The 26,605-nt window shown below is 36.9% G+C and overlaps 2 protein-coding genes across 3 annotated transcripts; both read right to left on the bottom strand.

The window, feature by feature from the left end:
- Nucleotides 1-2,559: 2,559 nt before the first annotated feature.
- LOC306850872 (cofilin-2) lies at nt 2,560-7,557 on the bottom strand. The gene is made up of 4 exons (XM_079386814.1): nt 7,419-7,557; nt 4,538-4,845; nt 3,889-3,965; nt 2,560-3,599 (listed from the first exon to the last, which is right to left on the bottom strand). The coding sequence occupies exons 1-4, from the start codon at nt 7,419-7,421 to the stop codon at nt 3,487-3,489; spliced, it is 501 nt and encodes a 166-aa protein (XP_079242940.1). The 5' UTR covers nt 7,422-7,557; the 3' UTR covers nt 2,560-3,486.
- Nucleotides 7,558-7,795: 238 nt separating this feature from the next.
- Nucleotides 7,796-26,497, bottom strand: LOC306850698 (bromodomain adjacent to zinc finger domain protein 1A-like). Of its 2 annotated transcripts, none has more exons than XM_079386508.1 (28): nt 26,372-26,497; nt 25,949-26,090; nt 24,062-24,340; nt 21,063-21,212; nt 20,874-20,975; nt 20,646-20,733; nt 20,389-20,523; nt 20,149-20,209; nt 19,875-20,029; nt 19,643-19,738; nt 19,413-19,551; nt 19,085-19,231; nt 18,462-18,557; nt 18,072-18,296; nt 17,750-17,915; nt 14,281-14,385; nt 14,079-14,170; nt 13,257-13,802; nt 12,671-12,834; nt 12,397-12,539; nt 12,148-12,296; nt 11,554-11,634; nt 11,214-11,461; nt 10,790-10,980; nt 10,346-10,677; nt 9,473-9,648; nt 9,191-9,278; nt 7,796-9,018 (listed from the first exon to the last, which is right to left on the bottom strand). In XM_079386508.1, the coding sequence occupies exons 2-28, from the start codon at nt 26,059-26,061 to the stop codon at nt 8,846-8,848; spliced, it is 4,440 nt and encodes a 1,479-aa protein (XP_079242634.1). In that variant the 5' UTR covers nt 26,062-26,090; nt 26,372-26,497; the 3' UTR covers nt 7,796-8,845. The 2 variants fall into 2 exon arrangements, with proteins under 2 accessions (XP_079242634.1, XP_079242635.1); XM_079386509.1 differs by having other exon boundaries at nt 9,473-9,645.
- Between the last annotated feature and the right edge of the window lie 108 nt (nt 26,498-26,605).

Genomic DNA, 26,605 nt, shown 5'->3' with positions numbered 1-26,605 from the left:
TCTGGCCAAAATGCCGGTCCATAAAACATAATAACTCTTCCTCTAGTGAAAAAGTCTGTCCCATGGTGTCCTTTCACATCAAAATCCACCACCATATTTGTTTAAAACTGTTTTCACTTGTAAATGGTGCTTATGCATATTTCTCTCCTGATTCAGGACTTGTATTTTAGCCAGAAGCAAAAACATCTTGATGGATTTGTTTTGTTTTTTACAAACATGCAGATTTTTGCTTCTCAAGAGACATTAAGTGATGGACTGGAGTGGTGTGGATTACTGTGATATTTTTTTATCAGCTGTTTGGACTCTCAATCTGACGGCACCCATTCACTGCAGAGGATGCATTGGTGAGCAAGTGATGTAAAGCTAAATCTGTTCCGATGAAGAAACAAACTCATCTACCTCTGGCCTGAAGGTGAGTACATTTTCAGCAATTTTTTATTTTTGGCTTAACTATTCCTTTAAACTCACAGTTCTTCATGTTTTAATTAGAAAGAACAGCTAAGCTAGTTACCATATTCGTGAAATGTTTTTAACAACATGTCGCACATTCTCACATGCTATCAATACTCTGAGCGCAGTGCACACACCCTTTCACCGCACAGAACCTACTGGAGAGCAAGGAGAGGTCATTTGTTTATTTTCAGCACACTTGTCCAGACACAGAGATTCAGGGCTTACATGAAAGGCACTTTGTTTCGTGCAGCGGTGGACAGAAAAGCTCTGATAAATAAGTTGGCTATGTAAGACCAAAATAGATGCAACTTTTAAGATTTGCAAGTAAATAAACTTTTATTTCCCTTGCTGTCTGCATGCTGTCTTTTGTGTAGAGATTGCTCTGTTGTTTGTCTGTATTAATGCATGATCAGGCATCCTTGCCAACATATAATAATGGGTCACAATGGGTTGTTTTAATGATTTTTTTTGTTTGTTTTTTTGTTAAATAAGAATTTTTTGTTGATCACCAAATCAGCATTAGAATTATTTCTGAAGGATCATGTGACACTGAAGACTGGTAATGATGACTGGAGTAAATATATTAAAACAGAAAAGAGTTATTTTAAACTGTAATAATATTTCACACTATTACTGTTTCCCTGAATATTTTGATCAAATGAATGAATTGGTGAGAATAAGAGACTTTTTTCAGAAACTTTAAAAAATCTCAACGACCACAAACTTTTGAACAGTGGTGTGTAGTTAAGAGATGTTTGTGTGAGTTTATAATCAACCAAAATCATTTTCTGATGACAGATTAATATATCAACCAGTCTAATTAAAGGTCAATAACCTGTGTGTCAGTTCCAAAGTAATAATAAACATTAGTAAACAATAATTTAAAAAATGTAATATATGATACATGTAGAATATAATTAATTTAATAATTTTTCATTATTAATTTATTATTAGTAATTTTGTGTATATCTCATTTGCTATCAATGAACTGTATTATGTATTTATAGGCATTACATCAGCCATCAGTAACCCTGCTCTCTAGATACTGTCATTTGCCCTTGTTAACCCCATTTCAGATGAAATATCATATCATATCCAGGTCTTCACCCCCACAATGTGTCTACAGAGAACTAGTTTCATAACCACTATTAGAAATTTCCCAGAGGAGACAGCAGTGTGTTCGTAACTAAACTACAATCAACAGCACAGATGAAGGCCAGTACTTACCTTCCCTGAGAGCTTTTATGTGAGGGGTTTTTAGGGATTAGATTTGTAACAATCTACACATTGTATTTTAAAATGGTCTGTGATATTTGAGAGCAGCCCCCTATGTTTTTCACTGAAACAGAGACCTTCCTTTCATTCGTGCTACTTCAGTGAAGAGTGAAAACCGCTCTTTATAAGCACTGCCCAGCCTGTCCACCAGCGTCCCTTTTGTAGCTCTTTGGAAGCATGTTCAGTTTTGCCATTTGTGGACAACGATGACAAGACACAAAAGCATGCTGGCCATAAATAGCGCCGAGCAGCAGAGGATTGCTCCCTGCCTGCGGATCAAATTCTCCAAAGGGAAAAGCAGCCACTGGCCTCAAGCCCAGATCTACTGCAAGACCATGCTCATAGAAACCGCCTGGCCTGGAAGAAGTGGTGAAGGAGGCTGGGCTGCTCATTTAAACTTTACTAAGTGCTGCCCTCAATCTAAAGATGTATATAATTTTCTATAAGTGAGTTCAACACTTAATTGGTGTGCTAGTATCAGAATGCCTAAAGAAGCTTAACCAAACATTAACAAACCATTAAATAACTAGAAAATCTAAGTTTGTCTAGTATAGTAAAGTTCGTTTAATATTGCCTAAAGCAGATTTAAAGTCTTTATTGACCTTACGTACATCTATATATAGAGATAAACAGAACGATAGATAGATAGAACAATAGATAGAATGATAGATAGATAGAACAATATAAAGATAAATATATATATATATATATATATATATATAGATAGATAGATAGATAGATAGATAGATAGATAGATAGATAGATATATGATAGATATAGTCTTTAAAGGTTAGCCTTGACTCAGAACATTAAAAAAGTTATGTATACTATAATAAATGATATTATGTTTAATAAATAATAACGATAAAACAACTTCTTCAGTGAAGGTGGTTCTGAAGTAAACCCAGCTCAGAACATCATCACATCTCCCACCCTGCTAAAATCACCCACCATTAACTGAGCCAAGAAATCCATCCGAGAATTCTGCCACAAGATTTTATTTCAGAGTGGCACCTTCCTCGATCTCAAAAACAATGTTTCACTTCAGGCTGCAAATATTGCCAACTTTACAGATAATATTGTGTTTTCATGTAGTGTTTAAAAAAAGAAAAATCATCCCAAGCAGCTCGGCTTCATGTTCAGAGGTGTGTTTGAATCAAAGGCTGCAGTGGAAGAGTTCAGAACCCATCTGTTTATGTCCATATGCGTAACAGGAATGAAAACTGTGGTAACTTCTATTCCGGGCTGACACACAGAAATTCCATAGTCCTCCTTCTACTGGTTGTGTAAAAACCAAAAGTGCTTCATTTATCTGCATAGACTTAATGTGTTCGCCATGTCAAATGAGCCAGATTATGTAGAAGAGTTCAAATAAATAGTTTCAAACATGTAAAGTGCTTGTTAACGCATAGCTGTGAGGCATTAACGTACAGCATTCTCATATAGTTCTCTTACAGCATTATAGAATATCTCTGTGAATATCAACTCTTAATATCTGATCATCCGAGCTTTCTACTGTCGTTTGGCAAAACATAAAGAGGGAGACGTGGGGACGTATAAAAGCTAACTGCTAAAGTAAGCTAGCATTCAGCTGGTAGATTTTTTCTAACATATGTTAATGAGATCTCCTTAGTGTGGGAAAAAAAAAAAACTAAAAAAGGATAAAGACAAACTAGGATTATTCCGTCAGGATCAAATGATAGAGACAGCTGCTAAGATGAAAGCGTGTGGAATCCAGATGGCACATGGCTGTTGAGTTTACAATGGTCTCCCCTCCAGCGATACAACCACATTTCCACCTAACTTCTCTGCCAGGGTGGAGCGGTCCTGAATGTCGTCCAAACCATTAACCTGCCATTCGTGTTTGATGCCTGAAAAAGGATGCATGATTGCATTAGATTTCAAATAAAAACTAGTGTACTACTGGAGTGTTTTATTTCAGTGTGAATATGAGCTTATGTGTGCTATCTTTGTTTCTGATCTTATTGTGATAGATTATGTATATATTAATATAATATTTAATATATATTAATTATAATATTTTAGAGTATTTTGTGTGTGTGTGTGTGTTATTTAGTGTCATAGCAGTATACTGAATAATCATCATTTGTTTTATAAAGATGCATTATGGGTATTATTAGTGAACATGACTGTACTCACCTGTTAACTTCTTCTTAATGGCATCTTTTGAGCTTGCATAAATCATCTTGCTTTTTAACGGTGCACCTTCAGGGGCCCTGTAATCAAAAACATCAATGCTGAGTACACAGGTGGACAAAGAAAAATTAAGTGAATTGTGTATTTTGTGTATAGAAGAACTGAAAAGCAACAAACAGCAAGGTTATTATTATTAACTGAAGCTTTTATATAGATGAAAACAATATTTCCATTCATTTAAAATAAAAATAATTAATTAAAAAAATTATGATGTTGGATGGTCTGGTTTAATTCTTTTCGGAAACCTGACGTGAAACTATCAGTGCATTCTAAAAACAAAACCAAAAAACAATTCGACCAGTTATTAGACAAGTTCACTTGTTTTATGTGTTGCTATAGACAGATCAAACAAGCCATAAGAAATAAAAAATGTAACTAATACTTAAAATAAAAAAACTAATTAATAAATGCATAAAAAATGCAAAAATAGGTAAATAAATAAAGACAATATAAAACAAAAATTTATCTGTTATTATTAGGGTTACAAAGGGGCAGAACATTTCCACAAAATCCCCAAACATCTTGGAAATTTATCAGAAATTTTTCGCCCCTTTGCAATCCTAATAATTATTTTGCCAGTCAGACTACATACCAAAATATAAATACCAAGTCTTCTTTCTTGGACTCTTTAGTTTCATAAGTGGCATCGTATAAGCCGTATCTGCAGTCGTTGAGAGGTAGGAGCTTCACGAAGCAGGCGTAGGGGTCCTCGACAGTGTCTCCAATGTCTCCGACTAAGACCTGCTTGTCCTCCTCTACGACAATCTTCTTCTTGTCATCGCTGAGGCAGAACAGCACTGCCTTTTTGCGCTTTTTCACCTCATCTGAGGTCGAGGACTTACGTACTTTCATGTCATTGAAGACTTTGATGACTTCATCACTGACTGTGACACCAGAGGCCTGCGAGGATGAGGATGAGATTGAGATGAACACAGACGGCTGATACGAAAACTGTTCTACATACTTGGGATGTCCAAACTCTCCAATAGAGACTCCGGGATCATCCATAGTAAAAAATAACAACTGTATGAATCCAGCAGGCAGTATTAGAGGTAACAAGCTGTGAGATCTGGATCACCTTACTGGCATTGAGTGATCCAGAGCTGCTTACAAACCCTGACTCATGTACGTGCTGCGCATAGCCAGCTGGTCTGTCACTACGGTTCATATCTCTCACTCCCGGTCCAAAATGGACCGACCGCAAGGCCAAGTCATAGTGGGGTGCCTGGGCCACGATACAACTATGAGAGCTCCTCCTGGGACTTCTTAGAAGACATTTGGATTCATGATCAATGATACTTCACCCTCAACACAAATGAGGCCCTTCGAAGGTTGAACAGTGCATTAATCCATTAAAACAATACAGTGATTAACGTCCAATAAACATCTCTACACTACTCACATGCCATTTTAAAATGTATTCATCAAACATTACTGGTAACTTATTATCATATATTTAATTTTTTCTCCAAGCAACTATTCTTAAACTGACTAGTACCTACTTTTACTGGCAATTATTTGTGATATCACTTATTAGATATCATTAGAGGATTCAAATGAAATATCAGAGGAATAAAATTGGATATTAGTAAGCAAAGGTGATTACTTTAGACTCATAGAAGAACTTAACTAGATACTAATATTACTTATTCTTTGGATAACATTAACTAGTCCAATTGCATTTAAATAAATAAATTAGTGCTGTCAAACGCTTAATCGCATCCAAAAAGAAAGTTTTTGTTTACATACTATATGTATTTATTTATTATGTATATATAAATACACACACATACATACAACATATATTTTGAAAATATTTGCATGTATATACATTTATATAAATATATTTAATATATAAACAGCATATTTTTCTTAAATATATACATGCATGTGTTTGTATTTATATATACATAATAAATATACACAGTACACACTCATCTATTATGTAAACAAAAACTTTTATTTTGAATGCGATTAATCGCGATTAATCATTTGACAGCACTAAAATAAATAAATAAATATTACTTAGCCTACTTGTATTTCTCTTGTTTACCAGTTCAAATATTTAAACATGCTTAAATTAGAAGCAAAATGTCTGTATGTTTATATATTTGTTTTGAGCAAAAACTCAATAAATAAACTGAGTTTTCCAGTACACTGTAAAAAATCAAAAGTTGAGAAAACTTAAAAGTTTAAGGCAACCAGCTTTGCCTTCAGTATGATTTCTCAACTTGTTATATTCAGCTTATACAATAAAAAGTTGAGAAAACTCAAAAATCTCCTTCACAAACAAGTTGAGAAAACTCTCCCAAAGCTGCGGTTGCCTTAAACTTTTAGGTTTTCTCAACATTACATTTTTTACAGTGTACAAATATTTAAACATTCTTAAATAAGAAGCAAAATGTCTTAAAATATCTGTTTAAGTTTAAATTATATATATATATATATATATATATATATACATACATATATACAATTAATAGAGGAATATACACCATATAAATAATAATAGTACTACTACTAATAATAATTTTACTATTAACTATTCAATGGAATAATAAGCAGCATCTGATTCTTATTTACTTTTTAGAATAATTTATATTTTATGTCTAGTAAAATGGCTACTTGATAGTATTTAAAAACAAATACTAGTCAGACTAAGTTACTAATCAGCTGAAATAAATTCTAGTCAGAATATATAAATACAAAGAGACACTTATGAATTATTATTATATATTATAATTATTATATATATATAGTAGTAACAAAATAATGACTAGTCATTACTATAGTACTGGAACTGGTTTAGTAGTAAGAAAAATAGTATTTAGTTATTTTTAATATATTCAATATTTATTAAACAAGTAGTGTCAACTACTAGTTACTAGTATCGTAAGTACTAGTTAGTGTAAAGTAGTTAGTAGGCAGTCATAGCGCATGCGCACAAACGCGCTCTGAGCAGCTGGTGTGGAGCTCCGACTCTCTCACTCACTCTATAGCCACTAAATCCTACTGAATCATGAACAAGTAGCCTAATTCACTTCCCAGGACAGACAATAGGCATCTGACAGCAATAACCAGCTAGTTCTGTTCTTATCCTCGTATGAGTCCATCAGTTCAGTCCCGATCATTTATTTCTCCAGCGCCCGTGAGTAAAAGTTGGAGAGGCGCGCGCTCGGAGTGATTAAAGCACCACTAAATTAGCTTAAAATGGCTGCCTCGGGCTACAGGCCTGAGATTTATATTCATATCAAACTAAAATCGATTTCGGTAACCACAAAATCAACTTAGAGCCGGACAGAGCTTTAGATTTTTTTAACCGGAGCGCATACAATCACGGACCTCGCGACAGCGCCGCGTTACAAATCCTGCAGGAGCTGAAAACGTGTTTGACAGAAAGAGTTTCAAAATAACATTATAACATCTGTTATGAATTAAGAATGAACTATGTGTGAGAGAAGACTTATGCTTACCATGCTGTCCGACGAGATGAATCAATAAACGATTATTTTCTTGGCACTTCTATCTGGGAACGTGAACAGCCGAGACAGTGCAAGTGTATGAGAGTGTGTGTGTGTGTGTGTGAGAGAGACATCACTGCACAGCCGCAGTGAAGGGCTGATCGAGCATGTGCACTGTCATTGGGACACTTGGCAATGAAGTTGACAATTACGTGCAACACATCTGAATTACAACTTGGCATAGTATTGTTTAAAACAACAATAGCTTAAATGTACTGAATGTGTGGCATAACATGTCTGACAAACTTTGAAGTCATGAAAAGTATACAAGACATTTCACTCTATATACGAGCAATATCTAGAAGTCGTTATATTTTAGACCAGATAATAATAATCAGATCATATTTTTTATTAACAGTTGAAGGCACACGAGCTAATCTGTTATGCAATGTTATACAGGGTACACATTTTAAATGGACAAAGCCAGGATTTGTTTATTTTTTTCTTCAGTTAAAGTGCACCTTACTCCAAATGTATACAATTTATGCATAACTGAAAATCACTGATGAAAACAAGTGGTCAAGCCAAATATTAACAAAATTTATTTTGCATACAGAAAAAAAAAATGATTTACACAGCAGGCAAAATTAATCTCAGGACCCATGAGAGGAAAACTGATACATACAGCTTTCTGATGGAGAAGGGGGGGATACAACCTATAAAGACAATTTTATAAATAAAGCAAACAAATTATACCCAAATCTAAATAAATACCAAAAACTGTAAATGGAAGCAACAAAATGGGATGATCTGGTTTCTAAGTAGTGTTTATGCAAGCTATAGGGACCTGAACAAAAGAACCGAGTTTATCTTTACAACTATTCAGAACTACAAACCAGAAATTCTATTTGTTCCTTTGAGCTGTGAGACTTAATTTATCGTCAAAATGGAGACTCAGGTCTGTAAAAATCTATACAAAATAGTAGTCTAGAAATGGAGCCAAAACAAACAAAAACAAAATGCACCATTTTGAAATTGCAGACAAAAACACAATGCTTTTTGTCCTGAGTTAATGTGAACACAAAAAGAACTTTTCAGAAAACAGTGCAAAAAATTCTCTTCACAGCAGTTGTTTTTCCTTTCTCTTGGTAGTGAAGGATTTATACGTTGCTCCATAGGATTAAAGGCCGATTTATACACCTGTCACTGGCTGTGAAGATAAATGCCGCTTGATTTCCGGTGCTTGAGTGCCGTTTCGCTTGCACACTGCAAATAAAACTGTGAACAACAGCTAGGTAGAATTTTTAATGAGTCACACCACACTGGAATGTTCATGAACATTCCACAAATGCCACGGAACAACATAATTAGACAGCAGATTATGAACTGGCCTTCAGTCTGGGCCAGTTGGTGCATTTGTGTGGAAGACGGGCTTTTGTTTACATCCGTGGCCGTTTCTGTGGAGGAGTCATGCGTTCAGCCAGGCCGAGTCTCTGAAGCTCAGAATGGAAGAAGGCCTGGAGCCGCAGACCGGCCTTTGCTTCGTTGGTGTTACTTGGGTTGTACTCCAGACAGTTGGAAAACATGAGCTCCACATCCTTAATATACTCCACTATGAGATTAATAACACAAAAGAAACCACATTTAGCAATGATTTAGGTTGTGTGACTCTTTCAAGCTGTTAAAGTGGTTTAGATATGGTTCATTCTAAATTACGTCTTGATATACTCAAGTGGATATTTCAACTCTTTTAAATAGAAAAAACTTCAACCTTCAGTTCTTACCAGCAGTTTGGTATTCACAGTTGTTGACCTTTTCCCTGATTGTGCTCAAGGCGATGGGTTTTTTGATTATGTCATAGTAATCAGGCACCTGGAAAAATATGTGCAATAAAAGTAGTCATTAAAACCATGAAAATAACGCCTCAATGTAAAACTGGGATAGTGAGATGTCACAGAACAACTGCACAGATTTTTTAAGAGTACAGCTGGTTGTAAAGCAACCATGAATGGGAGCTCCATGGCCTTGTTACAGAGGGGTATAAGTGTGAATTCTAAATGCACTACCTGAGTTCTGGACACCAGTTTCTTGAAGGGCCAGCTGTCCTCGTGTCTGACCAGATCCACAGTGAGCAGCTCACAGGCTGACAGCTCATGTACGCCTAAGTTTCTCACTGAGCTTCGACGGTTGGATGAAGTGGTGGTTGGAGCCAACACGATCTTGGTTTTTGGGGAGACCTCTGCTGGAGAAACAGCAACAAACCACAATACATGTGAACAAGAAGTCTTACAGAAAATGAAACAGGAAGAATAACAGGTGTCTGCTTTCAGTTAAAAATCAAGTATGCCATTTTTCAGTGTTAATTTCTTCAATCCAAGCCTAATATTAAATATTAGGAAAAAGCATTGGCATTTACATGGAATTTTATTCCATTTCATCTTTTTTTTTTTTTCATACTGTATCCTATGAAACCTTATTTCTGCCAAGGCAATTATGTCTTTTTATCTCACAACTGTGACTTTTCCTCACAAAAAGTGGATCTGAGAATAAGTCAGAATTGTGAGAAAGTCTCAATTACTTTCGTTTTTCATTATATTCCTAAACAAGAAAAAAAAAAAAAAAAATTACAACATCAGAATTCTGATGTGATGTAAAATCACAATTACCAGTTGCAATTTTGAGACACAAACTCCATGTCAGAATTGACATATAAACTTGCAATTTCATGAAAAGTAGTGAGATTACCGTTTAAATTTTTTTTTCCATGCCAGAAAAAAAATACATTGAGTAGAAGTCTTAATTATGAGTCATAATTGCTTTTTTTTTATTTTGTATTCAGTGGCAGAAACAAGCTTCCATAGTATCCTACTTTGATGTGACGCAATAAAATCAAATTTCCTTCCTGTTAATATGATTTTTTTTTTTTTGATACTCCTTACCAGTGATGGGTCTCTTCCTAGAGTCTGTATTTTCTGCTGCAGGACTGGACTGGTTGGATTTGGCTGTTGTTCCATTTGCGGCGGGCACCTCTAGACTAAGACGAGCACTGGAGCGGCTTCCTGCCCGAGGAGGGGGTTTGCCATTAGACACCGGAGTGGATTTCTTCCCTGAGTTTTTGGAGCCTCCTTTATTAGCGGGCTGACTCTGTTTGGGTGTGCTCTGCTGCGAGCGAGGTGTGGAATGACTTGATTCAGCCTGTTTTGATCTGGTGTTCAAACGACCTCCTTTATTGCTCTGGAGAGGAAGTTTGACTGGAGCCTTCTTGGACACACTGTTAAATAAACGAGAATAAAAGAAAACGACTTTCATGATCTCCTTTTGCATGAAATGAGTAAACTGGCAAGAAAAATGATAAAAATCAAGAAAAAGCTAAGTCTACTAACTCTTCCTCCTCTGACTGTTCTTCTTCCGACTCATCTTCTTCCTCTTCTGATTCTTCTTCCTCTTGTTCAGACGACTCCTCGTCCTCCATTTCTTCTTCAGAGTCAATAGAGGAACGCTGACGGGAGTTGATTCTGTGGGAGCGCTGTTTGGGGTGGCACTCAGGACAGAACCAGTCTTCAGAAGGAACAGCCTGTAAAACAAATTAAGGAAGATCAAAACTTTCATGATTTTCTATTTACAAATAAATATACAATTATTTATTTACAGATTGCTGATATACATGTCTATTTTGTCCTTGGCTGCATGTGTTAGTTTACATATACACACTTTACATCTGCATGGCAAGTCAGGGTTTATGAAAAAGTACAGTTAATAAGGTATCCACTAAATAAAACCTTCCAAAATGTATGGTTGCGTTCTCACCTTCAGTTTTGGCCGAACACAGAAGATGTGATAGCCTCTGTCACAGGCGTCACATAGAAGCATGTTCTCAGCGTCTCCTTTCCTACGGCACACCTTACAGCGGGCGTTGAGTATGGATTTGGCCCAGACTACACTGCGCTCAAGTGTGGAGAGATGCAGGAAGACCTGCGACAAGCTGGAGCAGGCCAACAAAGACTCACGCCAGCGTTCTTGCACAGTCTTCACCTGCCGGCCACTTTCACTGCCATCTGTTGAGGAAAACTGGTTTAGTAATGACAATTTAAACCAACGTGCTAAAAGAGAAAACACTTTCAGTGTTTTGCTAAACAAGAAATTTTACCATCTTTCTCACTGGACTGGTCGTCGTCTTTCTTTTTATCCTTTTTCTTCAACTTCTGGTCTTTTTTGGCATCGTCATCACCTGATTAAAAACAAAACATACAGAAATAAGAGCCTGTAGATTAAGGAATTCAAAAATGAAACAAACCCATGTTCCTACAAACAAAATTATCCATATAGTTTGCAGGAACACACACTTAAGCCGTCTTTTCATTGTCTCTTACCAGCTTTAATAATGATTAAATAATTTCTGCCATAATTATTCTAAACCGCCATTTTGCAGAATAACATTAAAATGGAAAAATATTAGTAATTCTAACCTCGCGCTCACAGTTTTGATTAGAATACATCACATCCAGTTGGGCGGTCGCATACGGTCCAGCAGCAGAAGTTCAAATATTTTAATGCATCTGAAGCTCAAATCGGATCTGAAATTTCTATACATGCATACGATTGGAGTTCCACGCAGCTCCCACAACTCTACATTGGAAATTAATGACTTCCGGTCTTTCGCTTGTCGTTTGTCGGAGATAGTGGAAAGGCGGCTTTATACCCTGAAAGTTTCAGAAGAAACCATAGAAGTAACAGATCTTACCTAGCGGAGCTTTCAGGAACTTGCGCTCTATGCCCTGCTCTATCTGAGCAAGAGCCTGTGCCAAACAGTGGACGATGTTATTGACAGGCTGTGGTGTGCTCACAGTTGTGGATGTGGCACTCTGACCCTCTGCCTTCAATTCTTGCAGCCTAAACATGAGAAAAACAATCAATATGCACAATAATTCTGTTAGCTTGAAGGAGCATCAGACTCTAAATACACAGGTAATAGATATTGAAGTGAAATAACCTGTCTTTGACTCTGACGTGATTCTCATCAATTTCCATCAGCTCCTCGTCTTCATTGCTCAGCCCGTTCTCTTTAGACTCAGGATTTAGCAATTCATAGTTCCCGTTTTCCAGTGCGGCTCTCCATGAGTTTCTGTCCATCACCTTTTCAGGGATAAGAGGGGTGGGGGGGAATTCAGGTTACCATTAACAAAGATCCAGATCAAACCACATATCACAATGTAAGAAATACAAATGTTTACAGCTATGGAATGTGGTCAACACAATCAACATACTTTAATTGCCCCCAGAGTTCCCTGATAGATGCGGTCCTCAATATCCAGTAGTAGATCTCTGAGACGATTCTCCATGAAGCGCTCAGCAGGTACAGTGCTTTGTGGGTAAGATGGGCCAACTTTGGGCTTTAAAGTACTGCCTTTGGTCTCTGGCAGGGATTCATCTGCATAATAAATTAAATATAGTACAGTTTGATTTTTATTTTTTTTTCTATTATGCTCATCAAGGCTGCATTTATTTGATCAAAAATATAGCAACATTTAATTGTAGTAGTATTACAATTTAAAATAACGATTTTCTTTTTTAAATATATTTGAAAATGCTATTTATTCTTGTGATGACAAAGCTAAATCTTCAGCAGCCTTCAGTGATCCTTCAGAAATCATTCTAACATGCTGATTTTTTGCTCAGGTATCATCAATAATTACTGATTATCATTTATTATTAATGGTTTAATAATTAAAATAATCATACTCCTCTACAACAGACATCAGTATCGAAAAAAGTCCCAGGCACCAAACCTTATTCAAAAAAAACAAAAATGTAACATTACTTAGGAACCTGGCTCCAAAAATCCCACACTACCTGAGTGATGGTAACGCTGAGCAGCTTTGCTATCCATCAGCTGAACAATGCGCTCCTTCTCCTGCAGCAAAGTCTCTTTAAGGCTGCTCTCTCTGTGTCCACGAGGGTTCAGAGCCTCTATGACCTGCTCCACCTCCTCTGGTGTGCTGTAGAAGAACCACTGATTGGGCCGGTTGACTGGCGGTGAGGTGTTCTGGACCAGCACCGGCTCCTCAGTGGTGGCATCGGTCTTAACTGGGCTCTCGGCTGAGAAAAGCTCTTCTATTTTGGGTTCGGGAGTAGGACGGGGCTCTAGCATGTCCTCTGTCAGGCCAAAGAAGTCCTCCTCGACAAACAGTGCCCCAGCAGAAGGGAAAATCCAGTAGCGGCGATAAAGGCGGTCTCGGCCGAGAGGCAGGATGTAGGTGCAGGCCATAGCTTTCTGAATGCGCTCCAGGAGTTCTTTCTCTTTGAGCTGCTGTTGATGTAACTCCTCTGGGCTCAGACTGTCTTTCGTTTCAACCTCACCAAGCTGCTTCTCTTTTGGGGTGTCATTTGTTTTCTTAACTGGGAAACAAAAATAAAAGGAATTCTATAAATATTTGCAAGAGAATTTAACCCATTTCTTAGAGCAAGCAAGAACTGATAAAATGTCATCTTGAATGCAATGGCACTTTGGATAAAAGTGATTAATCAACAAGTTCAACATCTTTCATACCACTTGGCATGTTTGCTTATGAACTATTTTAGCTATTTTTTCCCTTTCAATCAGCATGCACTGATAAATCGATCACAAGACCAAGAATGTATCAAAGTAAACTAATGCGATACTTCTGCTGATACCTTTTTTAGATTTAGCTGGTTGCTCCTCCTCATCCTCCGTGTTCTGCTCAGCCTGACCTTCCTGACTTTCTGTGCTGGTGTCCATCTCCTCTCTACAACCAACAGACAAAGACAAGTTTAACCAAATATGTGGACCGGAATATAATCTGTGTCCCAAAACCCAGGGATTGAATACCGAGAAAGAATTATTTGTTCAGCTTACCCTGCCACATGTTCTCCATTCCTTGCCTCCTCTTTGAGTTTTTCATGTTTTTCTTTTAATTTCTGCTCCTGTTCCCTCAGCTTCTCCTCCTTTCTTTTTCGAACCCTGGAATATGGAGATGCAACTATTAGTTTCTAAGCTGCTGATTGAATAGCCCTGACATAGACCTATACCTATCTATTAACTTCATTTGAGGGCCGGATTATCGAATTGAACATTTGAAGGGGGCCAAGGGGGTGGGGGGCCGTCCTGATCTTTTTCTGGGGGGCCTATAAAATTGGAAATAATTTAAAATGCAGCAGTAAAATTTTATTCAGCAGTAAAATTAACAAAAATTACCAACAGTAACATCTATAAAAAGGTTAACATTGGTGCTGTCTGGCATTCAATTAATTTTTGTAAATTGTTTCTGTAATTAATTAAAAAAATGTGACTAAATGCATATTAATATATTTGTGTTGTCATTTTCACACTGAACTTCCAAATTAATATAGAAACAACAAAGATGGTATATTTTATATATGTGCTTAATGGCATCTTTTTACTAGCCTATTATTAACGAAGACGTATCATTGATACAAATAATGTTACTGTTGTCTCTATTAAAGTCATTTTTTCCCTTTAATTTTAGCCATTTAATATTACAGTATAGTTGAAATGTTATGATATCATTTTTTTTAACAGGCTTTGAAAAATATATTTTTTTAAAAGTGAACTTAAAACAATCTTCACATAAACGATAAATTGTATGCATAAGCTATATTGATTATTCTTTATTCAAGCTACAAAAGTTAATCAGCAAGTAGAGCAATCAAGTGATTTCTCTTTTTCTTTAGTTCTTTGTTTCCCATCAATCAGACTGCAGCAGGTTTCACTTTAAAAGCAGCGCTGTTTCTTTAATAAAATCTGATGCACAAGATGCGGATGTGACACATATCCAATTTTCTTCCAACTCTTTTATGGAGGACCAAACCTGCATAAATTAAATATTAATAAATTAATGAATAAATAGATAAATAAATGTGATAATAGGAAAATAAATAAATGAATAAACAACGACTTGATAAAATAAATGATTCATTTGTAATAAAATTTAAATTTTCCTCCCTTAATTTATTTTCTGCCTTTATACATTTTTTTTTTTAATTACTTTAATTTTTTTTCACTAATTCTTTTTAATGTATTTTTATATTATTTATACATTTATTTTTAGATTTATTTATATATTTATGCATTCATTTTTTTTTTTAGAATGATTTATTCCTACATGTATTTATTTATTTTTACTTTTCTGTGTGTAGCTTCAGTGCATCATTGGTTGAGAGCTCACGCGTCGAATCGTCAGGCCAGCTAAGCGATAGAGATGAGAGTTTTCAAAGAAAATGGCGGCAAGTAGTAATTCGCTGTCCAGTTTGCTACGGGATGTGGCAGATCAGCTGGAGAGTTGTAAGTTATTTATTTTCACCTAATGTTATTCGCATTAGTGCCAAAATATTTAAAATATTTTCCAGAAATAAAAACAGGAAGCTGAAGCTACTTATTATGTGATCTCCCACAGCATTGTCGACCTCGAGTCTGGAACCATCGACGTCAGACCCTAGGGTGATGACACCCAGTGGATGGTTGGTTTCTAGTCTAATAACAAGGCTTAAAACCCGTGAGAATGATAAACTTTGAGGAAGCAGCACTGGCCCGATCGTTCAGAGAGGCTATTAGTTAAACACTACGGCCTGTTAACAGCAGGAAAGCTAATTGTATTCGCAGGTGAACATAAAATATAATACATACAACTGGTGAACCAGTCAATGTAATGCACATGTCTGAATGGTCTGAACAATAAAATGCGACATGAATATGAAGCGTTGTTTGTTTACATCAAGTTGCGCCTCACATTATGAAAACAATGTTTGGGATACCACGATCAAAACATCATATAGACAGTTTGATGTTGAATATTCATCCAAATGATGGTGAAAATCAAATAATTTGTGTGTTAAAATAACATTTGTGTGTTCAAAATATAAAGAAATGCTTATATTACTATACTGGCCATCGGAGCGAACCAACCCCGTGACGTCACACGCTGTGGTACTGGAAGATGGCGGCGCCCTTGCTCCAAAAGCTATAACAAAACAACCTTTTATCTTTAAAATGGTTACATTAATCATGTTTGTTATATTTTTTAATCAAAGTGGAAATCACTTTACTAAATAATGTAAACTTAACTGACTGCTTCCCTTACACTTTAAAATGTCTACTTTTAAACAAACCAATTCAAAAACAAATATTTCCTGACTATTGTAATCTGTATGAAGGTTGCATTTCTCTCTAAAGGTGTGTCCAGTACTCTGGAGCATAGGCTACCTGTCAACCCTCCCATTTTTCCTGGGATTCTCCCGTATTTTAACATTCTATCCCGCTATCATCCATTTAAATATTTTCCCGTATTTTTCATCTTTCTATATATATATATATATATATATATAAAAAAAAAAAAAAATCCCACTGGGCGTATTTTATGTGTTTGCTATGATAATCACATCAACATATTCCAAGGTTGTTCAGTTACCAGATCTTGTATGAAACGCATCCTTCTCACACAATCAACACACAAATTTCAACCCATTTGTTTCAAAGTCAGGTGCTGCTGCTGCGTTGTTTACTGTGGTTACAGGGGAAATGGCTATAGACGGTTTCATCGAGCGCACGCACCTGGCCCGAAGTTAACTTCCGGTCTGTGTTTGTCTATTGGTCTGGTTAGTGGCGCCGGCTATAAACGAAGTTAAAATGATGAGTAATGAAGTTGGGCTCAGGTTGTTGTGCTGTGGGATGTGTTTCCCATAAATGTATTTTTTTGTGGCGACCCGCCACGATATCAACACTGATTTTCCAAAAGGGTTTGTTGAATAAACATGAGCACGTAATGCACGTTTAAAAATCAAAACGATGCGCGGGTGTTTTTATATCACTGTATTTCTGAAGGAAGACTGCATGTCTTTAGAAAATGTTCTATGTCACTTTCATTGCATCTTGCATGTAACAATGCCTGATAAAGCAGCGTTTGTAAGCTCAGGCTGCTGTCTACTGCCATTCCCGGGGAAACCTCTAGTTCTCCTGCTTCAAAGCGCCTCCAGCTGGCAGAGAATGAATTTGCAGTTTTAATAAGTCCGTCTGATTTACACAGCAAACATTTTGCTTATCAAAAATAATCTACTCTAGAGGGACTTATAAGCTATAGCTGTTGTTATTGATTCTATTTGGATGTCTACCAGAAGTTAAGTTAGAGCCACAAAAGCACGCATGCGCAGTAATGTTTGTTTATGTTGTTGCTGTTGAAACAGTCTATATTCCTGGCAAAAAGACTCCGCCCCCTCCCCCATAGACACACCCCACGGCCCTCTGCAACTGCCCAAGTTTGTCATGTGGCCCCTTGGGAAAATTAATTGCCCACCCCTGGTCTATGCCATACCTCTCTGCAGCTTCCTCTCGTTCTCTGCGATGCTGTTCAGCTTTAAGCTCTCGTAGTTCCTGCTTGGCAGATCTCTGCTCGTCGGCATTGTCTTCTATAAAGTCTCTTGTAGAAACCAAAGTCAGCAGCTTTCCACACAGAGAATGCAGGACCTTTAGCTTCTCTCCTGAACACATATGTAAAAATATTAGACATACTGAAAAACCTGAAAATGTTGATTTTCTTTTTAATTCATTTTATTTCATTCTGTTTTTTTTTTTTTTTTTAAATTATACATTTTTGAAAGAAAGAAAAAAACAAAAACAAACGAAACACCACTAACCAGGCAGCAGGTCATAAACAGCAGTGCAGGAGAGCTTTTTGAGCAGGCACTGGTTTGACAGACGGAGCTCCACACAGGGGTCATCTGTGGAGCCAAACCCACCCTGTTTCTGGTAGCGAAACTTTGCATTGGTGGACATGCAATCTGCCCCCGAGGCCAGGATGTGCAGCCTCAGAATCTCAGTGAGAGTACAGCTGTCTAGATCCAACTGCTTCAGACTACAGCCTGCACAGAGAAAAGGAAGAAACATGGTTCCACTGGGTGTTTGAATTTACTGAAGTGTACATTATAACTGTATATATTGTTCATAAAGGCACAAAGCTAAAATCATTGAAAATGACCAGTGTTCATAAAGAGAGTACAGTCATATTTAAGGGTACATTATCTGACCTTGGTGCAGTTGTGGCCAGGCAGCAGCAAGAGATGCCACAGCGCTGATGGCAGACTGTGTGGGGTCAGTGTCATCCTCCAGAGCTTCACTAAGATCTATGAATAAAAACCACAGTCAAACACACCAGGATACTGAAGGTACATAACACCTGGACTTTCTAGTAGTGGAAAACTACTCAAACTACTGAAATTTGGCACTATAGTTAACTGAAACCACAAAAAGTGGTCCAAAAATTCTGAGGCCATTTATTTTGGTTTACTTTAAATTGAAGTACTAAAATGACAAACTAAAACAAAAATTAATTTTTACAGGCATAAATAAAGTAATAATAATAAAAAAGGCTAAAACATTCAAAGCAGCAACTAAAACGAACTAAAATGAAAATGAAAATAGATAAACAAAAATTACTTAAAAATAATAAAAACTTTAATGATATCTCGATACAAAAGTAACACTGCTCTGAAATGTGCACACTTTTTCCAAATATTGAGTATATACTAGGATTTAATTTCCACCTTGACATCAGTAAATTATATCTGTCTGTTAGATTTCATATGACAAAATTAACTTTTCCCAATTTGAAATATCTTTGTAGACTCTTTGTAACCTCTACATCTCTGACCTTTGGTGTCCACTTCCGCCACCTGGTCTTTGGCCACTTCCTCCTGTTCCTCTGCCAGAGCCTGGAATATGGCCGAAAGGAAGAAGAATAGCAGTTCACAGAGTGGCCCCTCAGGATCAGAACCCACCAAGGCCTCCTCCAGAACCTCTGTAAAAAGCAACAACCCTCATCAGGAACGTAAAAAAAATAAATAAATGCCTCTGACTCCAAAAAATCAATTGTAAAAGAAAAACTAATTTGTCAGCTAGAATGTTATTAGGACTCAGTGAGTGGGAATGCCATAATATCCCATGGCATAATGTGTTTATGAGCAGTAAGTGCTTCTTACCCAGTGTTACGCCATCAGGGAACTCATCCTTTAGATCAAACAGATCTCCAAACGCATTCAGGAACTCAAGCACCATCAGAGCATCTCCAAACAGCTCTGGAGGAAGACGGGTTTTCACTGGAAATGGCTTCGGCAGCTCCTGAAGTCAGGCAAATTTCAAAACAACATTTAGTTTGCTGCTTATGTATGCGTCCAAAGATGTGTTTTATGGTCTAAGGGGGCATGTTTACCTTTAGGTCATTACACTCCATGTCCTCTCGAGGTCTGCTCCATAACTTCAATCGTTCTGCATATTTTTTCTTTTCCTCCTTTAGCTTCTCTCGTTCCTGAAGCACATTACAAAAGTATAACAGGTGTAAAAATTAATAAAACAAACATTTAAAAATTACTCTGACATATGTAGGACCAGGTACTAGTGAAAGACTAAAGATAAACAAAAATAAAAAACAACTTCCAACTTACCCTCTCTTTCTCAGCCTTCATTCGTTCCTTCTCGTCTTTCCGCCTCTGTTTCTCCTCTTCTACAATCCTCTTCATCTCCTCTCTCTTTTTCTCCTTGTCCTCTTTTTCTTTCCTTTTGGCCTCTATTAGATCTTCTCTTTCTTTCTTGAATTTTTCTTCATAATGCAAGCCATGCAAAGAAACAACAAATGTATGCAGAATCAGATACACTGCATAACTCACCCCATGACAAATCTAGTCAGTGTGTAACTTTTATTTTGCATTTTAAACTTACCCATGGCCATCATCTGTTCTTTCTGCTGCATCAATTTTAATTTCTCCTCAACATAATTCATCTAAAATTGGGAACCAAATTATCATCAGAGAAATAGAATTTAAAGCTTAGGTCCTAAATTCAACATCAGACCGAAATTTTCTCTTAACAAATTGCATGCCATGCTTTAGTTGCCTGAATGAAGACAAACAAGTTGCAAATGTTACATCTAAACACATGTAAGCACACAATAATACAGACCTCTGTAGGAGAGGCATCATTAGGACGGTGACCTCTGCTCTTCCCTGGTGGACTGAAGGCAAACACTGGGGGCTCGTCCGGGAAGAAGTAGGAGAAATTGTGTTCAGCCAACTTATATTTCAGAACTGTTGATGGCTGGAAATAACAGTAACCAGAGAGGGGAAAAAAATATTTAAATTAAAATTATTAAAATGGGCAACCTTGATAACTACAGTCTAAACATCCATTACATTTTTTTGTTTCATTGTTATATTTACCTTGAGTCTGATAGTCCCATTTATTGGTTCACAGTGCTGTTTAAGAAGTAGCTTCAATCTGTCTCGACTAAAAACGCTCTTTTTACGACTATATGATGGAAAAGCAAAAAAAGTAAAAAAAAAAAAAAAAAAAAATCAGCGAGATTTTACAATGAGTAACAAACAAGAGAAGCAAACAGACAACTATGACATTTATTCATGAATTTATCTCTAGCAAAAAGAACTCACCAAATCTGAGCAGCTTTTACTACTAAAGGTTCACAACCCTCTGGGGTGACAGGCTGAACTCTGTATTTAAACAAAGATGGACTGGTGGATTTCTTCTTCTTGCTTTAAACAACAAAGCATAAAACACACAATTTAGATGAAAACCAGTACAAGCAGACATTTCATAGAAAGAAAGTTCTGAGCACTGACCCATTAGTTGATGTTTTGGGAGAAGTGACTGTGGCCTCCTCATCACTGTCACTGATAACAATTGAATCGCCCTCCATGTGATGTTTGACATGGCCGTTGACTGTGCCATTGGAATGGGGAGGTGTAACATCCAATATTTTGCAGGGTTGCCTGTTGAGCATGGAATTATTAAAATAGATTAAACAAATCTGTGCGCATGTGTTTAGTTCCAAATGGAAAAGTGTGAACTATGAACCAAAACATATTTCTTATGCTTCATGAAGAACTAATGAAAACTAGACTTAATCAGACAGCCTGGGAACCAGAATTTTACCTAAAATTCTACTACAAACAGTATGTACAGGTAAAATGCTTTTAAATCATCTTTAAAGAGCAGTTCATAAGTAATTGTGAAGAATGTAAGGCTCTATGTCTCCCAGAACAGCCATTTATATTACCTTCTTTCTGTAAATAATATATTTATCCACAATGTAGAAAACACAACATCATTCTCATCACTAACTTGCAAAAAAAAAAAAAAAAAAAAAAAAATCCACTAAAAATACAGAATCAAGCAGACAGTTTGGGTGTGATCTATCTGACTGACTGGATAAGACAGCAACACTCAGCCAGACACCGAAAGCGGTCTTCCTACTTGTCTTCCAAAACAGAAAAAAAAAAAAAAAAAAAAAAAATTTCCCTCTCCACCCCCTGTCTACCAGTGGGGCTCCAAGCTTCCTCACGTCTGGTTGTCTCTGCGAGCTCTGATGATGTCTAGGGCAACTCCTTGCACCAGTGCAGCCAATCAGGGGGATTCTCTAAGCTCCACCCTATCACTTTATGTTATCTCCAAATAGCAAGGTCAGCTTGTGATGGCTGACTGTGATCCTCTCCTACATGACCGAGCTCTGATACCCTTCCCTTTAACAGGCAAGTTTCTGGTCAAGATCAGGCTAGATTATTTCTCTGGAATTGTGCTAGGTTCTAACGATTGATAATGTAGTGCATACAGAGCTGCCAAGGACTTTCAGAGCTCCAAAACAGCTTTGTCTAGTGGCAGACAAGGGTGGAGACACATCGATGAACATCTGGGCGTTTCTCTTCTGTTAAGCCATGGTCTTTTCAAAACAGTGCTTTATACAGGGCTATTGTTCATCACTATTCACATACTTTCTCTTTAGCACAGTTCTGGATCATCTACATAACGGTTGTTTTTTCTCTAGTAAAAAATAAAATAAAATAAATAAATAAATAAATAAAAAAAGAGGTAAATTCTTGTCCTAAAATTTTGAAATTATTTTTTAATTCAAAAGACAGATCTTCAAAGATTTAACCATAATCAAAAATGGTAATTGACTTTAAATTGACTGAATTTTCAGCACCACACAAAAATAAACATGCACTACAACCAGTACAGTCCAATATGCAACATACGACCCAGTCAATCTGCTGAATATGTTTTTCCTGCATAGAGAATTAAGAGGTGGCCTGTCAAAAAATTTTTGCCACCTCTGGCTGTCGACAAACTGTCGACAGGCTGTCACGTGCAAGCGTCACTGAACAGCCTCCATTAGGGCTTTTAGTCCAAACGTGTGCATATTTAGAAAAATACTGATATCTTTCACTTGCTTTACATTTCTTTAGACAGAATCATCTTTTCTATTCATTTTCCACTGTGATCTGATGAACATTAGTGGCTTCCAGTGCTGTCTCAGTATGTTTTCTCCTCTGCAATCTCTGTATTTGAATTATCACAAATGTGATGATTCAAATCAGTTGAGATGTTAAATGAATCGCAATACAACTGGGGGCATGAGTTTATATGAATGTATCTCTGAGGGGAACTGAAAAGTTTAGATGGTATGTTCTTTTTATCTTACCTCTGTATGCATATTAAAGTAGTACTAATAAGCGCACTGCTTTGTTTACAACTGTAACCAAGGAAAACTGTATCCCTGCTGTTCTTTAAGCACCACCTGCTGTCAGATAGTGAATTAGCATTTTTATTCAGCCAATCTGAATAAAAAACTCAGCACTGCTTCTCTCGCTATAAAGCGCCTCCTGCTGGCAGAGAATGAATTTGCATTTTTAATAAGTCCGTCCAAGTAGTTATTGCTGCATCTCAGTCTGTCTGATTTAAGCAGCAAACATATTTCGCTTGTTATCAAATAATAATCTACTCTGGCTGTTGTTACTGATTCTATTTGGATATCTACCAGAGGTTAGAGCCACAAAAGCGCGCATGCGCAGTAATGTTTGTTTATGTTGTTGACGTTGAAACCGTCTATAAGGAGTGGCTCAAGATTTTCAATTTCATACAATGTTAATGACCTAATGTTAAGTTTATGTTCAATTGCACTGCAAAAGGACCCATTTTAGCTGTTATGTTGTATTTAATTTAATGTTCAACAAGTTTGTTTTTGTAAAATGTAACTTGAAAATTGATCATTTTCTTCAATCATTTAATTATTAGAACACCTAAAATATGCTGCATGTAAAAAGTGTTTTTTTCCACCAGTTAAAGGGTGGGAGCAATGTGTGCACATGATCAGGATGGTACCAAGTCTGCCTCATTTTGTGCCAGTAAAAACCCTGGAATCGCTTAAAAAACAAAAAACTAACTCAAATTCACATGCTAACAGATTTGAATCAGTCTGAATGATGTATAAACTCATCTGAATCAACATCTGGATCACTGAACAGCAAGTTCTCTTTACTTCCAGTGATATCTGCTTCTAAATTAAGCAAGTTTTGTAAGGTTTACAAAACCTAAGTCAGTATCGATACTGATGGCCATTCAAATAACAACATTACAGATATAAATTTGCCACAGTTTTTGCAATAAATTCCTATTCTTTTAATGTAAAAACAGCTTATTGCTTTATTCATAAAAAGTCTCATGGCCGATTCTATGAACTTCAACAAAACGTCACAGCTCAGGTGAATTGGCCTGGAAGACAAACATTACAATACATACTGTGATTCATGTTGATGAGTTATGAGTTACAACAGTATCTCACCTGGTACCAGAGCGACTGACAACATCCACAATTTCTCCAGGAAAGAAGCGCTCTTTGACATAAGCGCACACATCATCGTATATCTCATGCAGACGTGAGCGGTGCGTAAGTGCTGTCAGGTGCAGAAGGGGGACGAGCAGCGCATTGGGAAAGTTCTGAAGATTAAATCTGGCTTTCTTCTCACTCTCCAGGGCCTCCTGGTAGGTCAGGCCGGGCTTCCCCGTCATGGCACAGCTCCATACAAGACTGTTACACAAAATGGTCCTCTCAAAGAATTCCCTGGTAAAACAAAAATACAATGCGTCATGTTTTTAACTATCCTGACACCTTTTCGATTTACACAGATATGAACGTACTACTCAAAACTGACTAATGAACCTGGTAAAAAAGCTCATGTTTTGGAGATTTTACCCAAAATATATTTGTTTACAATCACATCTTTTTTTTCGATTCAAGTTATTCATGATCGAACCTGCTATAAGTAATAACTTACCAAATAGACTGTTCGTCATCAAACGGAGACAATATTTTAAGCTCTATTAACACACAATACCAGTTAGATTACTTTTAGTGTTTATGCCCAAGTAGTTGGTAGTTATAACTTAAATGACTTCCCATATCAGTCATATTACCTGTAAGATCAATGTCACGTCATAAGACCACCCCCCATAAATATATAAAGGGTCAAAATTATTTAAAACGAACTCGTTTGGTTTTCATTTCTAAACAGTTAGAATTCATAACTTAATTACAGTTACTAATGAAAGCTCTTACAATTGGTATGCCACTGAAATTCAAGTTTAACAAATAGGCAGATGCCCAAAATAGATGAATATCAATATATGACCATTTAGATTTTAAAATAAATACAATGTCATTCTAATTAATCAAAATAAGAATCGCAAAGCACATTAAGCTTTCACTGTTATCATTTAGTTACTGCTTGAAATAAAGAAATAAAACAATTAAAAATAGTTTTTGTAAATCATTTATTGAACAACTGGTCTAAATGCAGCATCTGTACATTTTTTTGCTTTAGGATTATCTCCAAGTAATTAGTAGTTTTAACTCATTAAACAGACCTAATGATAGTTCATACTAAAATGATAATGTGTCCTACCACATACATCAGCCCAACATGACCACTTACAAAAAGACAACTTCTAAGAGCTGATGACAGAGGAGCACCTAAACCAGTTCAAATGGTTGCAACCAAGTACTACATGGGCGTCATAATCTTTCCCATTCCAGCCCCACATAACCAGTAAGTCAGTTTCCCAAGGCCTGATGAGAAGTGACATCAACATAATAATGAAAAGAGCAGTAAAACTCTTGCCTCTAACGGGCAAACACACCAACAATAGCAGCGACCACGTTTTTAAGCTACAACATCCTGTGTGTGGATGAGATCTGTCCCATCTCTGCTAACACCCCCCCCCAAAAACACCCGAACAGGGGCTTCCCGGGGACATCCCACCAGCGATATGGCACTATATAAGCTCTTATAACACATCGACAGACAGTTTTATGAATTATTTCACTCAGTCTGCTTTCTATATCGTGGTTTAGTTGGCTAAACTGAGCTAACTAACTAGCACCCAACTCTGTTAGCAAAGGCCTCCAACTGACACCTGCCGGGTGTATGAAGGGGGAAACCTGAAGTCTTTATAAATACAAGGTTATTTCACACTAGGGGTGTTGGGTTATAAGTAACGCTGGTTTAAGATATCAAACCAAGATATATGTAGGTTGGTAGATGTTTTAAGTATGAAATATAAAACTTTCAAGCGGGCTGTCACTTCTGTTGTTAGTTTCTGGTGCTTCTGTTGACTGGCATCAAAGGGGAAGTTGAATTAAACGAACAGAAAGAAAAAGAAAATCCCTTACTCGTATGTCCTGAAGATTTCATGTGTGACTTTACAGAGGAAGACTTCTTCATCGGGTCTGAGATCAGCGGGCGGTTTCTGCCTCACGAACGGCTTTTTGTGGAGAAGCGGCATCTTTCCTTTCTCTTTATCTTTCTCGGAGACTTTCAAAAACAACAAAGACAATTAGAAAGTTAGAAATCGTCAAATTAATACGGGTCCATTAAAAGTAAGAACCGTCGAAACCAGCTGAAGTAAAACCGTTAGGATTTCAAATGTAAAAATAACGATATTCTTCAGTCTTTGTTAATCACACGCGCTTCCCGGGTGACGTTCAAAATCCAGCCCACGTTTCGCTTTTTTTATTCAAACCGAATAAAAGCACACGCTTGGTTCATATATAATAAATGAGCCCGATACGTTGACGAGGAATTATGATATTTACCAAATCTATGATGTGAAAAAGATAATCAGCTCCGGGAAGAGAAAGAAAACACAAGAGTATTAGGGTATGTCCCACTTCTATAAGCGTGTTGACGACAAGTTTTGATCCGCTCTAGTTCACTTACCCACCGGGTAGCGCTGGGGGTGGAGCTTCCCCGAAAATTCTGTCATTCCATTGGGCGGTATGAACGCCAATCACGCCTCCGTAGCCAATAGGGGGAGTCGAAACTGGAAA

The sequence above is a fragment of the Barbus barbus genome, assembly GCF_936440315.1.
Source record: "Barbus barbus genome assembly, chromosome: 30".
Taxonomy (NCBI): Eukaryota; Metazoa; Chordata; class Actinopteri; order Cypriniformes; family Cyprinidae; genus Barbus; species Barbus barbus.
This window is presented reverse-complemented; position numbering and strand designations above follow the sequence as displayed.

Excerpts from the sequence above, each read along its gene's own strand:
- LOC306850698 (XM_079386508.1), bottom strand. The coding sequence starts at position 26,061 with ATGCCGCTTCTCCACAAAAAGCCGTTCGTGAGGCAGAAACCGCCCGCT. Across the intron at positions 20,524-20,645 it reads ATGGGACTATCAGACTCAAG|CCATCAACAGTTCTGAAATA; the intron begins GTAAATATAACA and ends TGTTATTTCCAG. Across the intron at positions 12,540-12,670 it reads GAACTCTGGGGGCAATTAAA|GTGATGGACAGAAACTCATG; the intron begins GTATGTTGATTG and ends ATCCCTGAAAAG.
- LOC306850872 (XM_079386814.1), bottom strand. Across the intron at positions 3,966-4,537 it reads GACTTGGTATTTATATTTTG|GGCCCCTGAAGGTGCACCGT; the intron begins GTATGTAGTCTG and ends TTTTGATTACAG. Across the intron at positions 3,600-3,888 it reads CATTAAGAAGAAGTTAACAG|GCATCAAACACGAATGGCAG; the intron begins GTGAGTACAGTC and ends ATCCTTTTTCAG.